The 17,921-nt window shown below is 40.2% G+C and overlaps 1 protein-coding gene across 1 annotated transcript; it reads left to right on the forward strand.

Moving 5' to 3' along the window:
* The first annotated feature begins 1,686 nt into the window (after positions 1 to 1,686).
* On the forward strand, positions 1,687 to 17,086 carry LOC131243550 (glucuronokinase 1-like). The gene is made up of 6 exons (XM_058242985.1): positions 1,687 to 2,115; positions 6,803 to 6,952; positions 8,609 to 8,797; positions 9,355 to 9,471; positions 13,204 to 13,364; positions 16,808 to 17,086. The coding sequence occupies exons 1-6, from the start codon at positions 1,825 to 1,827 to the stop codon at positions 17,049 to 17,051; spliced, it is 1,152 nt and encodes a 383-aa protein (XP_058098968.1). The 5' UTR covers positions 1,687 to 1,824; the 3' UTR covers positions 17,052 to 17,086.
* The last annotated feature ends 835 nt before the right edge of the window (positions 17,087 to 17,921 follow it).

Below are 17,921 nucleotides of genomic sequence, written 5' to 3' on the forward strand. Positions count from 1 at the left end.
ATTTACTTCGATGCTAATCTCCTTATCCAAAATTATCCTTTTACCACCTCATCCAACACATGAGATGATACCATGTGGCAATCTTTAATCTCAACAATTCAATCACTTTTTGCCCCTAGGATCACTAGGAATTACCATAAAACCTGAGTTGGGAGGCTATAAATAGCCCCCTCCCCTTCTCATTTCAAGCATCCACTCTCATTTAGATCCATTCTCATTTTAAAGAGCACACCCATCAGGAAGCATTCCTCTGCCAAGGAGAGTGAGAGTGAGAGAGCCAAACCCCGGTCTAGCCAGAGTCCAAGCCTCCCAAGCCATTTAAGTTCAAATATGAGTCACTTAATCTAGCCTTGCGACATTACCGTTCATCCGACTATTCAAGCTTCTATCAGTTTCATCAAATCAGCGCAGTAGCATCATTCAACATTCATTGTCGTCTTAATCCTCTTACTCCTTATATACATCAATACCATAGTACATTTTCATCATTTTCACGCATCTGACTGGCGGGTGTATGCTTTGAGGCTTGCCGATATAATCGGATCTTGGCCACCATAAACTTTAGCTAGTTAGCCGTCGTTTATCATATACACTGCATTTTATTGTTTTCTCATATATGACTGACGAGCGTATGTTCTAAGACCTATCGATATAATTGCAGTAGGTATACCATAAATTAACTTTAACTAATTGGCCGTCGTTTTATCATAAACATCCATACAACATCATAAGCATCACATACATACACCATACACTTGATCTTTTCGAACGTATGTTATTTAGTTTGTTGAAATAATCGGACCCTACCCATCGAAAATTCAGATTAGTTAATCATCACCGTTATTGCATCGCATTAAATTTTTTACACCCGAGAACTACCCTTATTTTCGAAAAATTAGCCAGATCTTGTAAAGTAAAGACTATACATCCTATGGACAGAGTGAGTGCCTAATACCTTTCCTCTCTGTAACTGCGGTATCTTACTTAGAATCTCTTGAACTTAGAGTTAAAGATCTTCGGGTTCTCAATCTTAAGCGTTTCTATGGGATCTAACTAAACGTAAAATCGTAATAATTAGTTAATGGCGTCTCTAGTCAAATATTACACCATTTTACCCATTTTAACGAAAGCCCTCGAACGAGGTAACCGGTATAAGAAACGAGAGTCGATCTCCCATTCCCTCAGGAAATCCGCCCTCCAACATCGACCTCACCACATTGGCTAGTAGTACCATGTTATATGAAACTCACTGTGATATACATGTTATATCTACACCATCCATCCATTTTAAGGTATTATTTTAGGACATGAGCATAAAAATAAGGTAGATACAAATCTAAAGTGGATCACACCATAGAAAGTAGTGGCAATTGATCACCTACCATTGAACGCTTCTTAGCTGATATTTGTTTTTTTCTTCAATCCAGCTGTGAGTGATCCTGTAAACAGGTTACGGCAAATAATCATCATGGTGGGCCCTAGGAAGGTTTCAACGGCGTGCCTCATTGTCCCCTCTACTTTCAGCAGTATGGTCCACCCCAACTCGAACTTTGGATAGTGAGCGATACCGCGTGCAAGGAAGCAGCGAGTCTCTCTTGCGGCACAGAAAAGACCCAAATTCTCTTTTAAATCCCATTGTTTTCGCATGTGATATTTTCTTTTCCCCCTCCATCTCAGTCGTGCGTGTCCCATTGCATTCCTACGGTGCGAGGAAAGATTGATTTTCATGAATAGCAGACTGCTGGGGCCCACGCGCCGATTACAAGCCGTCAGAATCACTGCCGTCTTGCGTCCGACGAAAGCGATAAATAGGACTCGCAGACGATGGGTAACGCCGAGGAGGAGTTTTCAGCTCGGCGGAAGAAGAGAACCAAAGAAGTAATGGGGAGCGACGTTCCGTCCGTCGAGATGAAGGGCGACGTTGGGTCCATCGAGCATAAATCCTATGCTCGGGTGGGGTTCCTGGGGAATCCTAGCGACGTGTATTTTGGCCGTACGATCTCCTTTAGTCTCGGGAACTTCTGTGCGTCCGTCCATCTGCAGCCGTCGGATGATCTCGTCATCCAGCCTCATCCAACGCATGATCTTGTCCGGTTCGACTCGTTGCACCATCTGGTTAGATCTCTCTCTCTCTCTCTCTCTCTCTCTCTCTCTCTCTCTCTCTCTATTATCTCTCTATCTCTCTCTGTCGATCGGTTTTGTTGATTCTGGTATGAGGTTTTTGGCATTGGAGGGAGGATGTCGTTTTTGGTAAGGCTCGCTGGACTGTAATTGGCCGGTGCGGATTTTGCTAGTGTACGCTTGGACGATCGGTTTCGTGATCCGGACCGTTCATCGGGTGCCTGTGACGATGAACGAGAAATGTGAATGATTGGATTGTAATATGATCAACCAATCAGTGAATTTCGTTATGGATGGTTGGCAATGAAAGTGTCCAATGGTCCAGATGCAATTGGAAAAATATTCGTTGAATGGATGGTTAGAATTATGTGATCTGTGTGATTTTGAGACGGTGGCCCATCCACAGTGTGGTGTAGCAGATGGACGGTCTTGATCAAGAGACTATGAATTTCTGGTGCGTCTGACTGGAAATGACATCCATAATTTGGTTCTAATGGATTTTTTTTTTTTTTTTTGAAGATTTGAGATTTATTTTGAAATTCACAAAAATTCCATTTCTCAATCGTTAATTATACATACTTTACATGTTGGTATTCGACCATTAATCCGGTCAGCTCCATGGCCCACCATGGATGGGCCATTGCCCAAGAACTGCGGCCAATGAGCAGGAAGCGGATGCGTGGTGTGCCGCACACCACCGACATTGGTGTTGTGTTGGCATGGCAAAGTTCTGTGGGCCCCACCATGATGTATGTGTTATGTCCACACCGTCCATCCATTTTGCGAGATCATTTTAGGGCATTAGCTCAAAATGAGGCAGATCCAAACCTCAATTGGACCATACACCACAGAAGGCAGAGGGGACAATGACTCCCACCGCTTAAACCTTCCTAGGGTCCACCATGAGGTTTATTTTCCATCCAATGTGTTCGTAAATTCACACAGATCTGGATGAAGGAAAAACACAAATATCAGCTTGATCCAAAACTTCTGTGGCACGGAAGAAGTTGTCAATGGTAGGTGCTCAATCTCCATTCTCCACTGCTTTCATGGTATGGTCCAATTGAGGTTTGGATCTGCCTCAAATGGTCTCACAAAATGGATGGACGGCGTGGATGTGGTGGGGTCTACAGAACTTTGCCACATCAACACACCAGCGGGGTCAGTGGTGTGTGGCACATCACGCAATCCACTTCCCATGATCAACACATATTTGGATCTGTTGGCTGCAAGTTGACTGTTAGAAACAAATTGGATTGAATGCGCATATTGGGCTATGGCCAATCTGTGATGAGACATGCCAGATGAAAGATTCACACCTCTGTAATCACTTACATTCTGTTTCCAAGCAGATATATCTTAGTCAAACATTCACTAATTCCACATGCATGTAGATCCAAGTCCTCTCCGCACACTGCCGCATGTGCCAAAATGGCATGTGTAGTATACAGAGCATTTGAGCTGCCCATGCTGTGGGCCCACCATTTAGAGGTTCTTTCCAATAGTAAGGATAGTCCATTCATGAGGTGGGCCACATTGTAGAAATCAAACTGTTGGTTTGAGTTCTTTTGTACCCAAGTGAGTACTTAGACCAGCCTGATTCTTGGGTTAGGGCACATGCATGCTGCTACCACTTGATTGACGATTTGGGTCCCGCACACGAATGCTACATTGGCTCATGTGGTGATTTCTTTTGGGTTATTTTGTTTAGGACGAAATGCACCTTTGTTTAGGTGGATCGATAACAAGCTCCTTTTCATGCTAGAGTCTTAATTATTTATGAGAGATTATGTTATGCACTTGTTCACACCATGTCACGTTTGGCCCCATCTAGACCGTACATATCATATGATCCATCATCCCGAAGAAGTGCACGATGACATGAAAAATGGATATTAAAGTTGGGTTTTGTATATCCCAACTGGGATAACTGTTGTATCGTGGAATATATCGGCAATATTGCAAGATATTGAAAACATTAATCATGCCCATGCCTAGCGATCTGGATGTTCATCTGGCGGTTCCCTCTGTTGCTAAGCGATGGCATGAACATTGCACTGATTAGAGAATCCTAACATTCAATTGGTTGCCTGAAAATGGATGGTTAGAAACAAAAAAGAGAACAATTGTCCACATTCAATTGCGAAAAAGGTCCTCCAATTGGTCGCCTGAAAGGTTTGGATCATGCTGCAAATGGACTATTGAGTTTGTGTTTCTTGTAAAACTCGTGCATAACTGCCATTCATACATGAGAATCATTCATGGTTTTTGTTTCGAGCCATTCAGTTAATATTGGACTGTTGGGAAATGTGAATCTGGATAAGCATCTTCTTCCCATAAATAACCTTTCTTCAGAGTACCAGATTGGGATTCGATTGTCTGAATGATCTATGGATCAGTTGGACTTCTTCCTAAAAAGGATTCACATGCCTCTCATTCAATATAATATAGTAATTCTATTTCTAATATTACTTATGTGACAATGCTAAGCATTCTAGTTCCCATTACTCCATGGTATGATTGTAGAGTGATAAGAGGTGGTATTTGAATGCATCTATTACCTAAGGACTTTTAATTAGAGTGGCCATTGGAATATTTCAAAATTTTACTACATCTTTGGAATTTATGATTGTTACCTCTCGCTCTTCTAACCAATTTAGTTATTAAACATTGACATGATAATGATAAGTGGCCAAGGTATCATTGATGTACCCATGAAGCTCAAGAGAGTTTGTGTGGGGTCTAAAATTTCTATGGTGCACTGGAAGTGGCTGATGTGAACAGAGGTTTTTTTATTTTTATTTTTTAGAGGGGAACAGAATTTCTATGAATGTTCTTTTTCCTTGATGGCTTGTGAATCCCTTTTTGTGCTTGATTACGTTACTTGTCATGAGTCTTGTGCAGTCCTAAGTGTGTTGCCTAGAATAGAGAAATGAGGGTTTGATATCTAAGTGCAATGGGAAAGACTAAAGGTGCCCAAGAGGAACTTCTACACCCATAATCTGGCTTCTTCTTTATATATATATATATATATATATATATCTTGCTGTACTAACTTTATTTTGATAAAATAACTAGAGTTCTCCATTTGATTGTCTTCTCTTTTCTTCCTCTCTTGCCTTCCCCAAGAAAATCTCTCTTTCCTTTCCCTTCTCTCTAAATTCAAAACCCTGAATCTTTTCCCAAGAGCTTTCCTCTTTCCTCCTCCCTTTCCCTCTTTGGTCAAGCTGTATAAATCTTAATTTTTTATGGCTGTGGGAAGGTTACTTTGGTAAATTGACCTAGCTTCACAAGAATCTTCCACCACAAGGAGTTATTTTATATATGTCATGCTGGGTCAATTATGGTTTTGATTCAATGACCATTTGAGTGAAATGTGATAGTGGAAACCAGATTTCTTGCTTCCCTCTCACCGAATCCGCTTGATGGTGATTCTTCCTATGTTCTTAAATTGTTAACCATTGGGGTTGGACATTACACTATTGCTCAGTGCGCAGTGTATCTTTGGCTTGGAGAAGACTAGCTAGGAATCCTGCTTTTGTAGAAAAGCATATGCTTTTTTCTTCTTAAGATGTTGGCACCAACTCTTCAATCTCTCAATCTTGGAGGTTGTGAAGCCATTACATGGACCACCCAAGCAAAGGAACTAAGAATGTTGAGGTCCCGAAATCCTGGTGTATGCATGGATGGCCGATCACTTAGTGTGGTATGGGATTGGTTCTTATGGTTTCTTATTTGGATTCTTTTCACTACTTGGGAAGCAGGCACTTCTTCTCACAGATTTGTTATCCTATATATTTATTTATACTGTTACCTGACAAATAAAAAAAACCAATAACACCACCATGATCTTTTAACGAAGCTTGGGAATTAAGACCAAATTTAGAAACTTTACGTGTGCTGATGTGACACCATAACTAGTGGAAAGATGTCCTAGTCTCAGATTCATGGGTAATGTTGGGGTTGCTATTCAAATTGAATGAAAATGGAGACACACAACCTAGTTCATTGGCGGCAGTTAGCATAAGCCTTTGAAATCTAGTTTAGTTAAGTGGTAAACATAAGCCTATAATAGATAGTGTTGAGTTCGCTATTCAAATTAAGGGCTTTGTTTAGATCAGTGGAATCCAAAAAGTAGGATTAGAAAAGAAAACATCACATATGAGGAAAATCGTGGATAAGGAAATTCATGGAAAATAATTCTCTGAAGGTTGTTTGTTTTAGCAAGTGTTATTTCCATGGAAAAGTGAAACGGTCAATGATTAAAAAGTGAGTATCGTCTCTCAAAAAACCAAAATAAATAAATAAATAAATAAAATTGTGGAAAGCAAGATCATTAGGTTTTTGCAAGGAAATTGCTCTTTTCTTTTTAGAAAAAGTGTGGAAAGGAAAAAAAAAATCACAGGTTTATTGTTGCAATCGGTGGAAAACGTGACATCTGCGAAAAACTTTTTCTTTTCCACAGTTACCTTTTTGTTTAATTAAATAAGGTTGTAAAAATATCACTTTAAGAATGTCTCCTAAATGTTTGGAATCAAGTCTCTTTGGAAAAAAAAATCAAAGAGAAAACAGCCATTTGTAAAATGTCTAGTTCTGCAATATTTTCTAAAACCGTAAGTGAACCAATGGCTCAAATTTCAACACATATTATATTTTTTGATCAGCGGTTATCCTTTTTCAGGTGAATCGGTTGCAAAATGAGGGTTATTATGGAGGAGTCCGCTTACTTATGTCAGTTTGTATGGTTTTCTTCAATTATTGTGCTGAGAACAAGATTGATCTAAAAGGTGGAAATTTCACTCTATCATATGAAACCAATATACCTCGCCAGGTGAAGCTTTTGAACCGTCATCATTTTAAAATTTCATGTGATTGACTTGTGCCATCTTGATAGTGTACGTCACTTTATTAAATAAATAAATTGGCTTATTCAGGTCAAAATTGCAAGATATAACATTTTGAACTTATAAGATCCATAGGAGGAGATCCAGGCCGCCTGGGGAGGATGAAATCCTCCCAGCTTTAAACCATTCTTGTGACATGTGTATGATGATCCAAACTATCCGTTCATCAAAAATCTCCACAAATGGACCATGGACCAAAATTCACAATGATTGGACAATACTAACTATATGAAATATGTTGTACCAAAATCACCAACTGGATTTTAGTGATTTTTGTTCATTTTTTCAGAATGGCCCACTCACTGATCTTTGGTCAGTGACCCAGTCGTGGTTGTCCCTGATGAATTCACAGTTTGGGTCATAGACATTGCCACCTGTACAGTCTAGAAAGTGGCAGATAAAAAATTTTGTCCTCCAAGGTGGATCAGATCTCCTCTGAAGATCCTGTTAAGTAATTATGGCATGAGAATCCTTTTTCCATTACATTTTATCCATTCATTGAAACACGACGAGTTGTTTTCCAAATTTTTATGGGCATTTTTCCAAATTCAAAGTTGATTTTAGAAATATTGATCATAAACCATTTCTAGAATACTCATATATGTTGGCTTCGTTCTTGTTTTCTCTAGAATATTTTCTCTTTTTGCTCTTGACATTCTGAGCATGTAACTAATTGTCAGATTCACCAAAGTTGAAATGAAGGAAATGTATGATCATCAAGCTTGAGAGTATGCCTAGAATTCTCGGGTTTCAGCAAAGACAAGTTTGGACCATGGTTAAGTGATCCAGACGGTTCATCCAATAGACCCCAGAGTGGATGGACCAATGTTAACTAAAACATGAAACCCCCCACATTTTCTGTTCCAAATCGAACGGTCGGATTATGGGCCATTTGTCAATGTAGAGATTTATACTTTTATTTATTGGGTTTTGGTAACATCCCCACCTTCATGGGTATGTTAGCAATGTCCCCAAAGCTTTTGAATGACACGTGGGGCACTCAATCATCGGTTTGAACCGTCCATTTCATACAACTAGGGACAAGCCATGGTGCAAAAAATCATGCTAAGCGGATGATCCTAAGCATCCGATCAATAGCATGGAAAGTGGACATTCATCCGATTGGCGTGATCCTTGCACCATGGGTTGCTCCCAATGCTACTATTGAACGGACTGTCCAAACTGAGGATGGGACCTCTCTCTTGTCATTCAAAAGCTTGATATCGCCAACCTCCCCATGAAGGTGGGGAAGTCCACGCTTTTGTTTTTTTTTGAGAGATATGTTAGCAAAACCCTAATTTACATACTTATAAAATAATACTAAGCATGTAGGGCCTATAATAGTAACATTCATCACTTCATATATTAATTGTGTTATGAGTTTCTATGTAAAATGATATGCATGCACAGTGTATGTATTGGAGTGATGCACATGATTATACATAAAGGAATAATACCTGAGTACCATACATATTTTTCAAATTTGTTCTGCAGTCCATATCTCCCCACAGAAATTGACTTGCAAATGCAATGTTGCTAATTGGAAATTTTGACAGAGAACTTGCATGATTTTGATCTTTTAGGCAGGGCTTTCTGGTTCGAGTGCTATAGTATGTGCTGCCTTAAACTGCTTACTCGATTTCTACAAAGTCAGGCATCTGATTAAAGTGGAGATCAGGCCCAACCTCATTCTTAGTGCAGAAAAAGAACTTGGAATCGTTGCCGGGCTACAAGATCGAGTTGCACAAGTCTACGGGGGGCTCATTTACATGGTATGGGACATTTGAATTTTTGAAAGGATGTAATTAGGAAATTGATGATTACTAATGCATTTAATTTAGTGATGAGAATGACATGGCCACTTGTGAGAGTGGGATTGGGATGTTTGGATCTTACCTTCCCCATATGTACCAATCCTCTATTGGCCCTTTGGTGGGACATCCTAATCCAAACTTGAAGTTGATGTTTGGAGGATTGGTTGCAACCCAACTCTCTCAACATGTACCAATGTTTCATATGTGTGGGAGAGATGTACATTCATCTGGTGGGCCCTATGTGCCATTGCCCAGTTGGTGTGGTCAAGTAGGCCGTATGTCTATCAGAAAAATGGATGGTGAGAAAAATTGACCAATAGCCCACATTCTTTGTATATTTGTGGCCTGACTGATGGCCAGAGCAGCCTGATTTTGGGCCATGGTGCATTCATGGTGGAGCCTAGGCCTTGCATGTACGTTCCATGGTAGGCTTTGAACTCCTACTCTTATCTGTAGCCAATTGCTTAGTTCTGTACTGTTCTTTCCAATACTGACGTTCAACAATGATTTTGCAGGATTTTAGCAAGGAATATATGGATGATTTGGGGCATGGAATATATACGCCCATGGATACTAGTCTTCTTCCTCAACTCCATCTCATTTATGCAGAAAATCCAAGTGATTCTGGGAAGGTCCGTTTCTCATAATGCCTTCATTTTTCCCTTTCAATACACACCATACATTGATCAGATCATTTCAATGCATCAGTTGTCTTTAGTTGAGAGCATTACGATACTATCCGAGGTCGTCAAGATTGATGCAGCAGCACAATAGGATTGGGACAGGTCCAATGCAACTTGGATCGGAGATAGATATGGGGTGTTGAACATGAATAAACCTAAAAACCAGTGGCACATATTAAGATGCGTCTAGAGCTGATTTGCTGTGCATGCCCATTTTGACACGTCCATGCATAATAAATATGAAATTCACCACCTATATTCATTAAAAATCCCAAACTAACTTTCTTTACTGTTCAAAAGGTTAACTTGGACAAATGGCTGGATTATGTCAACCTTCATTTCATATTGAGTATATTAGACAAAGTGACTGAAATGGAGAGGGTGACAAAAGTTAAATGCTACCTTAAATAACTTCTCTTGTCCTTTCATTTTTCTGTACTTTCCTTATTCAAAGGTCTTCTCTTGTGGCCCACAGGATAGTCGAGCATGAATGGTCCAATTCCTTGCTTAAATTTTATTGTTCTTCCTTTGATGCATTACCATACCATGCAGTCTTCATAATCTAAATCCCGATCATCAAACTCCCAACCAAACCTCTAAGACCCTCTGAATTACATAAACTGAGGGGGCCATCAGGCCTGTTGCATGGAAATGCCTATAACTCTTTTAATGGTATCCACAAGTTTCGAAGGGTGTTAGTAGAGGTTGCTTGTGAATTTCCATACCATTATCTCCAAAAAATCTTCACAATTCAAGATGAAAGGGTGGCTTCTCTCTTGAAATGCACAGTGGAATCCATCCCTTCGCCCACCTTTGCTGTTCAGGGCAAATCCAAGAGTTCATCATTTTGGGATCCATTGTTGAAGATTTGAGAAGAAGTTGGCTTTGTGGAAAAGAGTGCATCTTTCTCTAGGTGGCCTCACCACTCTCATAAAAGCAATTCTAGTGAACCTTCCACTTATAATCTTTCCCTTTTCAAAGTCTTGCAAATAAACTCAAGAATATAGTAAGGAATTGGCTGTTAGAAGGATTCATGAAAAGAAATGGGCATTTTGTCCAGGTGGCAGCTGTGGCAGCATGTGTATAGGGGGTTCTATTTTTGGAATGGAGGGCTATTTCCATGTTTTAGATGTCTTAGATGGTTTTGGTAAATCCTAAAAAAAGGTACATATTTCTTAGTTGGCAGTGGGTTATGGGAGGAGAAACAGATTTTGAGAGGACAAATGGCAGGGTGCACATCGCTGTTTCAAAGACTTCTTGATTACATTTGCAATACACCACTATTCATGACAATAAAGGATTGCTATGGAGTTTGGGTAGTCATGGTGGTTTGGAATCTGAGTTTCGGAAGAAACTTGCAGGATTAGGACGTTCAGATGGTTGAAGAACATCTTAATGTCTTGATAGAGCGTTCTTCTCAGTAGATGAGCCAGATAAGCATATTTAGGCTCACTTGACAAGTCAGAACTTCTCTTCCAACAAGTTCTTGAGGAACCTTTGGATAAAGAATTTTTCGATCATGGATTGAGTTCAAGTGTGGGGTTCTCTTGCAGATCCTAGAGTTGAGGCTTTTTGTTGGACTGCCTTATCAAATGATTAATTTGTAATTTGAAGAAATGCAACTAAGCATTACCGTATATGTGCATTCTTTGCAAGAGATGAAGGGACCAGCGACCATCAATTTATCCATTGCAAACTTATTTAAGTTTTTTTGAGGCCCTCTTCCTGTTGCTGGCTCCAACTAGGCAGAGCTTGAAACAATTAAAATTGCTCTGAAGTCTGTTAAAGACTGGATAGGGCATGCTAAGATCATCACTGAAGCTGATTCAGAGAGGGCACTAGCATGGTTGCCAGGGTCATGCAGGCAGCATGGAAGCAGCAATTCATTCTATAAATGAAATAGAAGGATCGTTATCTTTGTATTCATTTTCGGTTTATCTTCTTACCAAAAAAGTCTACTCCCTTGCTGATTGGTTAGTCAAGAAAGCCATTGCTTGGGAATCCCTTTATATCAATGACTCTTTATCCATTACCTTAACTGTTTCTATCTTCTAATGAAATCGTTCCTCATCTGAAAAAAAAAGGGAAAAGATAAATAAGTTGAGAGAAGTGACGGCCCAAATATCACTCAATGGCTCATTTCTAGAAGGCCCTATGGGGAATTTTAAAGTACCAAAAAAAGAAAAGAAAAAAAAAGAAGGAAAAAAAATGAAACTACAGTTAGTGTCATCATGGAGACGATTTGGGTGTAGATTAGCTTTTTGTGGGATGTACGAGTATTCTAGTATGGTTGTGCCCTGAAGTCCCCTAACAATTAAGGTAATGTGGCAAGGATAAGGTTAGTAGGGCTGCCAAAGGGTTGGCTTTGGGTAGGGTACTGGTGTACCTGTAGGGAGTTGGGTTTGGTTACTCGTAGATTTGAGAGAGAGCCTGATCTATCGTCATGTTTGATTTTTGGAACCAGACCTGTTTAAATCTGGTCAAGTAGTAGGGATCTCCATGGACCTAGGTACCTGTTCACAGCCCCAAGGGTGAGTCTTCTGGTGCATATGCACCACATTGTCACATGCATGCTTTTATAAGCATGATAAAATGCAGCTTGAAATTAATTGTCTTTATTCTTGCTTATCTGATTGGTTTCGGAAGCTCCTCATGACAAATTTGAATCTGGTCACATGGACACTAACTGATAATCGATTGATTTGGACCTTCAATTCAGTCCAGCTCACTCCTCATGATCCTTCGTGCAAAAATAGACCGATTGAATGATCCTGTCCCATCAAGGTCCTGCAAAAATGGATGGTCAATACTGTTCATCATCATCTATGCCTTATCCCAATTAATTAGGGTCGGGTCCATGAATCCTGCTCAGCTATTCCACTCTATCAAGTGCTATACCTTCAATTAGACCATAGATTATCCTGTCTTTTCTTACTACCTCCATCCACGACCTTTTGTCCCTTCCCCTTGCCCCTTTAGAGACTCCAACTTGTACAAATTCACACCTAACCAGCACGATTCTTCATCTCTGTTATGCATGACCAAACCATCTAAGTCTCGTTTCCCTCATCTTATTACCTATTGGTGCTACTCGGAAGTCAATTCATCCATTCAATTCTATCCTTCCTCGTCTTGCCACTCATCCATCTTAACATCCTCATTTCAGCAACTGATCCTATGAGCACGTTGTTCCTCAACTGCCCAACATTTTGTCCGAAGCATGTGGTCAATATTATTCATGAGAGATAAGAGTAAGAGGCCCTGCTGATTGAGGGAATAGCCACATCCATTCAATTGGCCCCACATTAGATTGTCTATGGTTCTCAAAAATCAGTTATTAAGATTGTCTATGGTTCTCTAGAATTACTTGATAAGCCTCCACACCATCTCTTTTTTCACCTTTTTTTAAAAAAGACTTTTGTACCCTGTCTAATGAATGATGATCTGAAAGTAGGCAAAGTTCATATGGTACGGTGAACCATGGGGAGCTCTCTGGACTAAATGGACAGTCAAGATCTATTTATTGGAGTTTCCACGTGGCCAACTGCAAGTATAGCTAGAGAGCTTTTCTGTCCCTCTCATCTAGAGGTTGTAGCCTCTACATGATTTATATGTGCGTCTGCATGTCTGCAACTATGTTTAGCTTGCTTTTTCTTATTGTTGAGTGATTTGTCATTGCAGGTACATAGCACTGTTCGCAAGAGGTGGCTTGATGGCGATGAGTTTATAATATCATCAATGAAAGAGGTTGCCGATATAGCATTGGAAGGTCAGACGGTTTTGCTAGGAAAGGACTATGCTAAACTTGCAGAACTTATGAATCAGAACTTTGATCTTCGAAGGTATTTAAAAATAATAATCATAATGAAGTTTCCATGCATAATCCGTTGAAAAGTTATGATTATTGTTCTTTGAATGTGGTAGCCATAGCAACCCACTTCTCAACAAATGTCAACTACTATTGTAAACAAGCCAGTGAAAAAAGAGGCGGTCTCAAGTCCAACGGGTTGGACTAGAAGGTATGGTCCACCCAGTGGAAAGCTTCCAACCTGTTAAGTTCATGTGACATCCAACCATTCTAATAGGTTGGCCACCCCACAAGGACAACCTAGCAAAAATCATCCCTATCTACTCATTAGGCGGCTACACTATAGAAAACAATGTCTAGCCATTGATAAATAGCAAAATACAAGTGTGGTTGGATGGGGCCAACCTATTGGACGGATTGGATGTCGCATACACGTGAAAGGTTGGAAGTTATCCACTAGGTGGACTGTGACTTAATAGTCCAACCGGTTGGATTCGAGAGCCTCTTATATATATGAATAACACAGGTTCTAGTTTTTGGGGCAACATGCTGTGTGATGACTCCGATCCAGCATTTGCTTGGCCAACAAACTGCACATGTATAGTTTGATGTGCCAAACAGTTGATATGGTAGGCATGGATTTTTGGGAGACCCCCCAAAAATGCCCCCAGTTGGATGATCTTAACCATCCAATTCGGGACCCATAGATGGACTACTGTTTATCGTTGTTCATTTTCATTGAATGGCTTGGATCATCTAATATGGGAGATATTGAGGCCTAGACCCTTAAATGATATATTGGACATTGGAGGACATTGATGGGTCAAACAAAGAAAAGCCATTTTTTTTACACACCCCACCCACACACCAACCCACACCACATGGGCACTTGATCCTTTTTTTTCACTCATGGGCAGTTGTCCGAAGTCCAAATAATGATAACATAGCTGCACGACCTCTTTTTTTTCCTTGTCATTTCTATATTTTAAAAAAATTGTGAGTCCTGGCATATGTGTGGCATGTACCATAGGTTGCAAGTAGAGCTGGGCATCGGACCGAGTCGAATCGGATTGAGTCCAACTCGACTCAGTCCGAGTTCTGCATGGCCTGACCCGAACTTGGTCCGATCTGGGACCGAGTCTGGGTCATTTGACTCGATCCGATCCTAACCCATACTGGCCTGAACCGATTCGAGTCCGACTCGGTCAGAAAAACCGAGTCGGATCGGATTATGCCAAATTCGGATCGGTCCATTTTTCTTCAATAACAACCACAAAAAATAAAGGAACCACTACTTACACCCACTCCTTTTGATTGCCCACACACCCATTTGTACTATTCAATATCCCAAGATGAAAAATGGGTGTATACAAATCAATCAGGGGTGGGTGTAGAAAACAAAACCCAAAAGCATTGCTAAATACTAAGCTCTCAATGAAAATCATTTCCAAATAACTAAGACCAAAATCCAAAATAAAAGAAAAGTTGAATGATGGAAAGGCAACCCCTGTTCAAGAAAAACAATATTTCCATTAAAGAAATCCATATCAAGAAAAATCCAAAAACAGGACTACTGAAACTGGACAATGACAAAAAAAGAAAGAAAAAAAAAAGCTGAGACTTATAAGAGCCTAAAACCCATATCTAAAATGAAGGAAAAAAAAAGAAAAAGAAAAAAAAAAAGAGACCCATTTAAATAAACTCCAGGAAATGGAAGAAAGGGGCTTCTTTTCTAATTTACCTTAACTCTTTTAGCCTCTGCAGCAAAACCTAAAGTGGCAGTCAATACCGCAAGAAATCCCACTGAAAGACATATTAGAAGAACCTTCTTCCCCATCCTCTCTCTCTCTCTCTCTCTCTGAAGATTTCCAATGGAATTTTTATTTGCTTGAAGTGGGATTACGATAGGGGCTAAAAAGGAAATTCAAAGCATGAGGGAGGGTAGGGTAGAGAGGGTTTGGGGATTTAGGGTTCGGGTAGAGAGGGAGGGTAGGGTAAAAAGTGTGTGTGTGCGTGCATATATATATATATATATATATATATATATATATATATATAGTTAAGGGTAAAATAGTAATTATAGATCCGGTCCGGTCTGGTCCGAATCAGATTGGTTCCAAACGGATCGAATTTTGGTTCGCTGCTGTCCGATTTAACTTTGCCCGACCCTAACCGAATTAACGGTCGAATCTGCCTGATCCTGCTCGAACTTAACCGATTCAGGTCGTCGGTTCGGCTCGAATCAGGTCGGACCTGGTCGGATCTGGTAGGATCCAGCGGATCGGGTCAGGTTTGCCCAGCTCTAGTTGCAAGTCTTTATTAGACTAAGGTTGTGTTTGGATGAGTCACAAGTCCTGGCACATGTGTGGTATGTACCATAGGTTGCAAGTTAGGCAAGTGGACGGATTCGCCTGAGTCGACCAGTCCCGTTCACAATCCTGGTCACTGGGTTGGGAGAACCAGGGGTCCACATGACTTGGGCCTGGTTTCCCAAATCAATGCATAACGAGCTTGACTAGGGCAAGTGAACATGGGTTGAGCAAGTTCTCATTTTACTTTCGTTTTTAAAAAATAATAATAAATAAAATTAATTGTTGAAGAAGAAAAGTTCTCTGTTTATTTTCTTTTCTGAACAAGTTCTCTAGTCCCAAGCCGAGTCCTGGTCGGCAAACTGTGGCATGTACATAGCTCTATTGCACACGCATGCGTGCTTAGCAAAGCTCTTCCGAAATAATACTTTCTGTTTTCATAGTTTGGTTAAAAGACACTATTTCCAATGGAACCAAACACATGGGAGGGCAGATGCTGTGGTCAATTTCTTAGACAGAAAAACTAGCCATGATTAGGCTCGCAAAATCTTTTTTAAAAATGATAATAGTATCCCTCTCTCGATTCCCAACCCTAAACCCAACCTCTCAAAACCAAGGTATTCAAAATCAGTTATGTGATGGCTGTAATGGTCGTAGCCATTACGTGTCATATGGCTGAAACAACCGTAATGGCCATTACAGAAAAAACCAGACATAACGGCTCTGTAACAGTCGAAAAACAAATTTTCCATTTTTTTTAATAAAAAGGTCGTAACAGCCATTACAAGGGTTGTAACGGCCCGTATCATAATGGTAATTGTCCATTATGGAACACCTTGCTCAAAACCCTAACCCTAACCCTGTCCTCTCCCAAACCCAAGGGTAATATATCTTTTTCCACAGTCAACAATCAACTATAATGGCTACGACATGGTTCTATCAACGCTTTACAGATGGATATTGATACGAGGTGGTTTTTGACACAAATGTAAAAGGGAAGGGGTTATTTAGGAATACACATGATGGAGGGTGTTTTTTTTATTTTTTATTTTTATTTTTTTTTATTTTTTATTTTCCTTAGGGGAATAGGGATGGTGCTATATGTCAATGCCCTTATTATTTATGTATTGATGTCATTTATTTATTTTTTGGTATGTGGGTGTCACAGGCGCATGTTTGGGGATGCCGCGCTTGGCTCATTGAACATAAAGATGATCGAGTTGGCTAGAAAGGTCGGTGCAGCAGCCAAGTTCACGGGCAGTGGCGGAGCTGTGATTGCATTCTGTCCAAATGGGCCTTCCCAAGTAAAGCTACTTGAGGATGCTTGCAATGAGGCAGGTTTCATTGTTCAACCAGCTATTGTAGTTCCTTCTTTCCTTAATGATGAGGATCTAAAAACCTTATCTAAGTAGAAATAATATGTGGGACCGCAATAGTCTCTTTTCTCCATATCATATCCATCTGATCTTTTGATTCAGTAGCCTTTGGACAGTTTCGAGTCTCTCCTTATCTTTTCTTTTTTGAAAATTTGTTTTTCACTGATCGATATGTGCGCTGTGGGTCAGCAGATGGAGGATGTGTTGCAGTCAATGAATGGCATGTATAAAGCTCGATCCCAACGTTTAAGAATGTGGGCCCCCTCCGCAAGGAATTTTACAAAACAACTCCCTAATTAGTATATAATATATATTCGGGGTGCCCTTTTCAAAGAAGTTGTCAATAAGCTACCCCATTAATCTAATTACCTTTTGAGTGCGTTTTTTTTTTTTTTTTTTTACAACCCCATGTCAGTACACACACTCCATGTTAGCCACCCCCGCTAGGGATCGATACCAAGACCTCAAGTGTTGAAACGAGGTATCTCCACTCAGTCTGCCAGTTGAGCTAGAATTTATTAATGGTGGTTCAGGTTGACCCAGGCCAGCAAAGGCGATCTGCTCAATTGGGCACCGTTGTGTTTATGTGGAATCCAGCACAACCAGTAGGTGTGTCACCCACTGCGAGGCCTGGGGCCCAAAACACTTCTTCCGTTGTTCGTGTGGACCACATGATTGGAAACAGTGTACAGGGCAATACTTACCTTCTAAACTGTTTTCCTTGGTGTGGCCCACATAAATCATAGGGACAAGTAACTTTCAAGTAATGTTTTGCCATGCCATTTTATGGGAATCAGAATCCATGCCTGTGAAAATATTGCTTTTATGCATCTTGGCTGGCCCACATCTTCATTGACATTGTTAGCAAGGTTGCATTAAATGGAGTGTGTGATTAGAGTTGTACAT

This window comes from Magnolia sinica, chromosome 4 (assembly GCF_029962835.1).
Source record: "Magnolia sinica isolate HGM2019 chromosome 4, MsV1, whole genome shotgun sequence".
In the NCBI taxonomy this organism is placed as follows: Eukaryota; Viridiplantae; Streptophyta; class Magnoliopsida; order Magnoliales; family Magnoliaceae; genus Magnolia; species Magnolia sinica.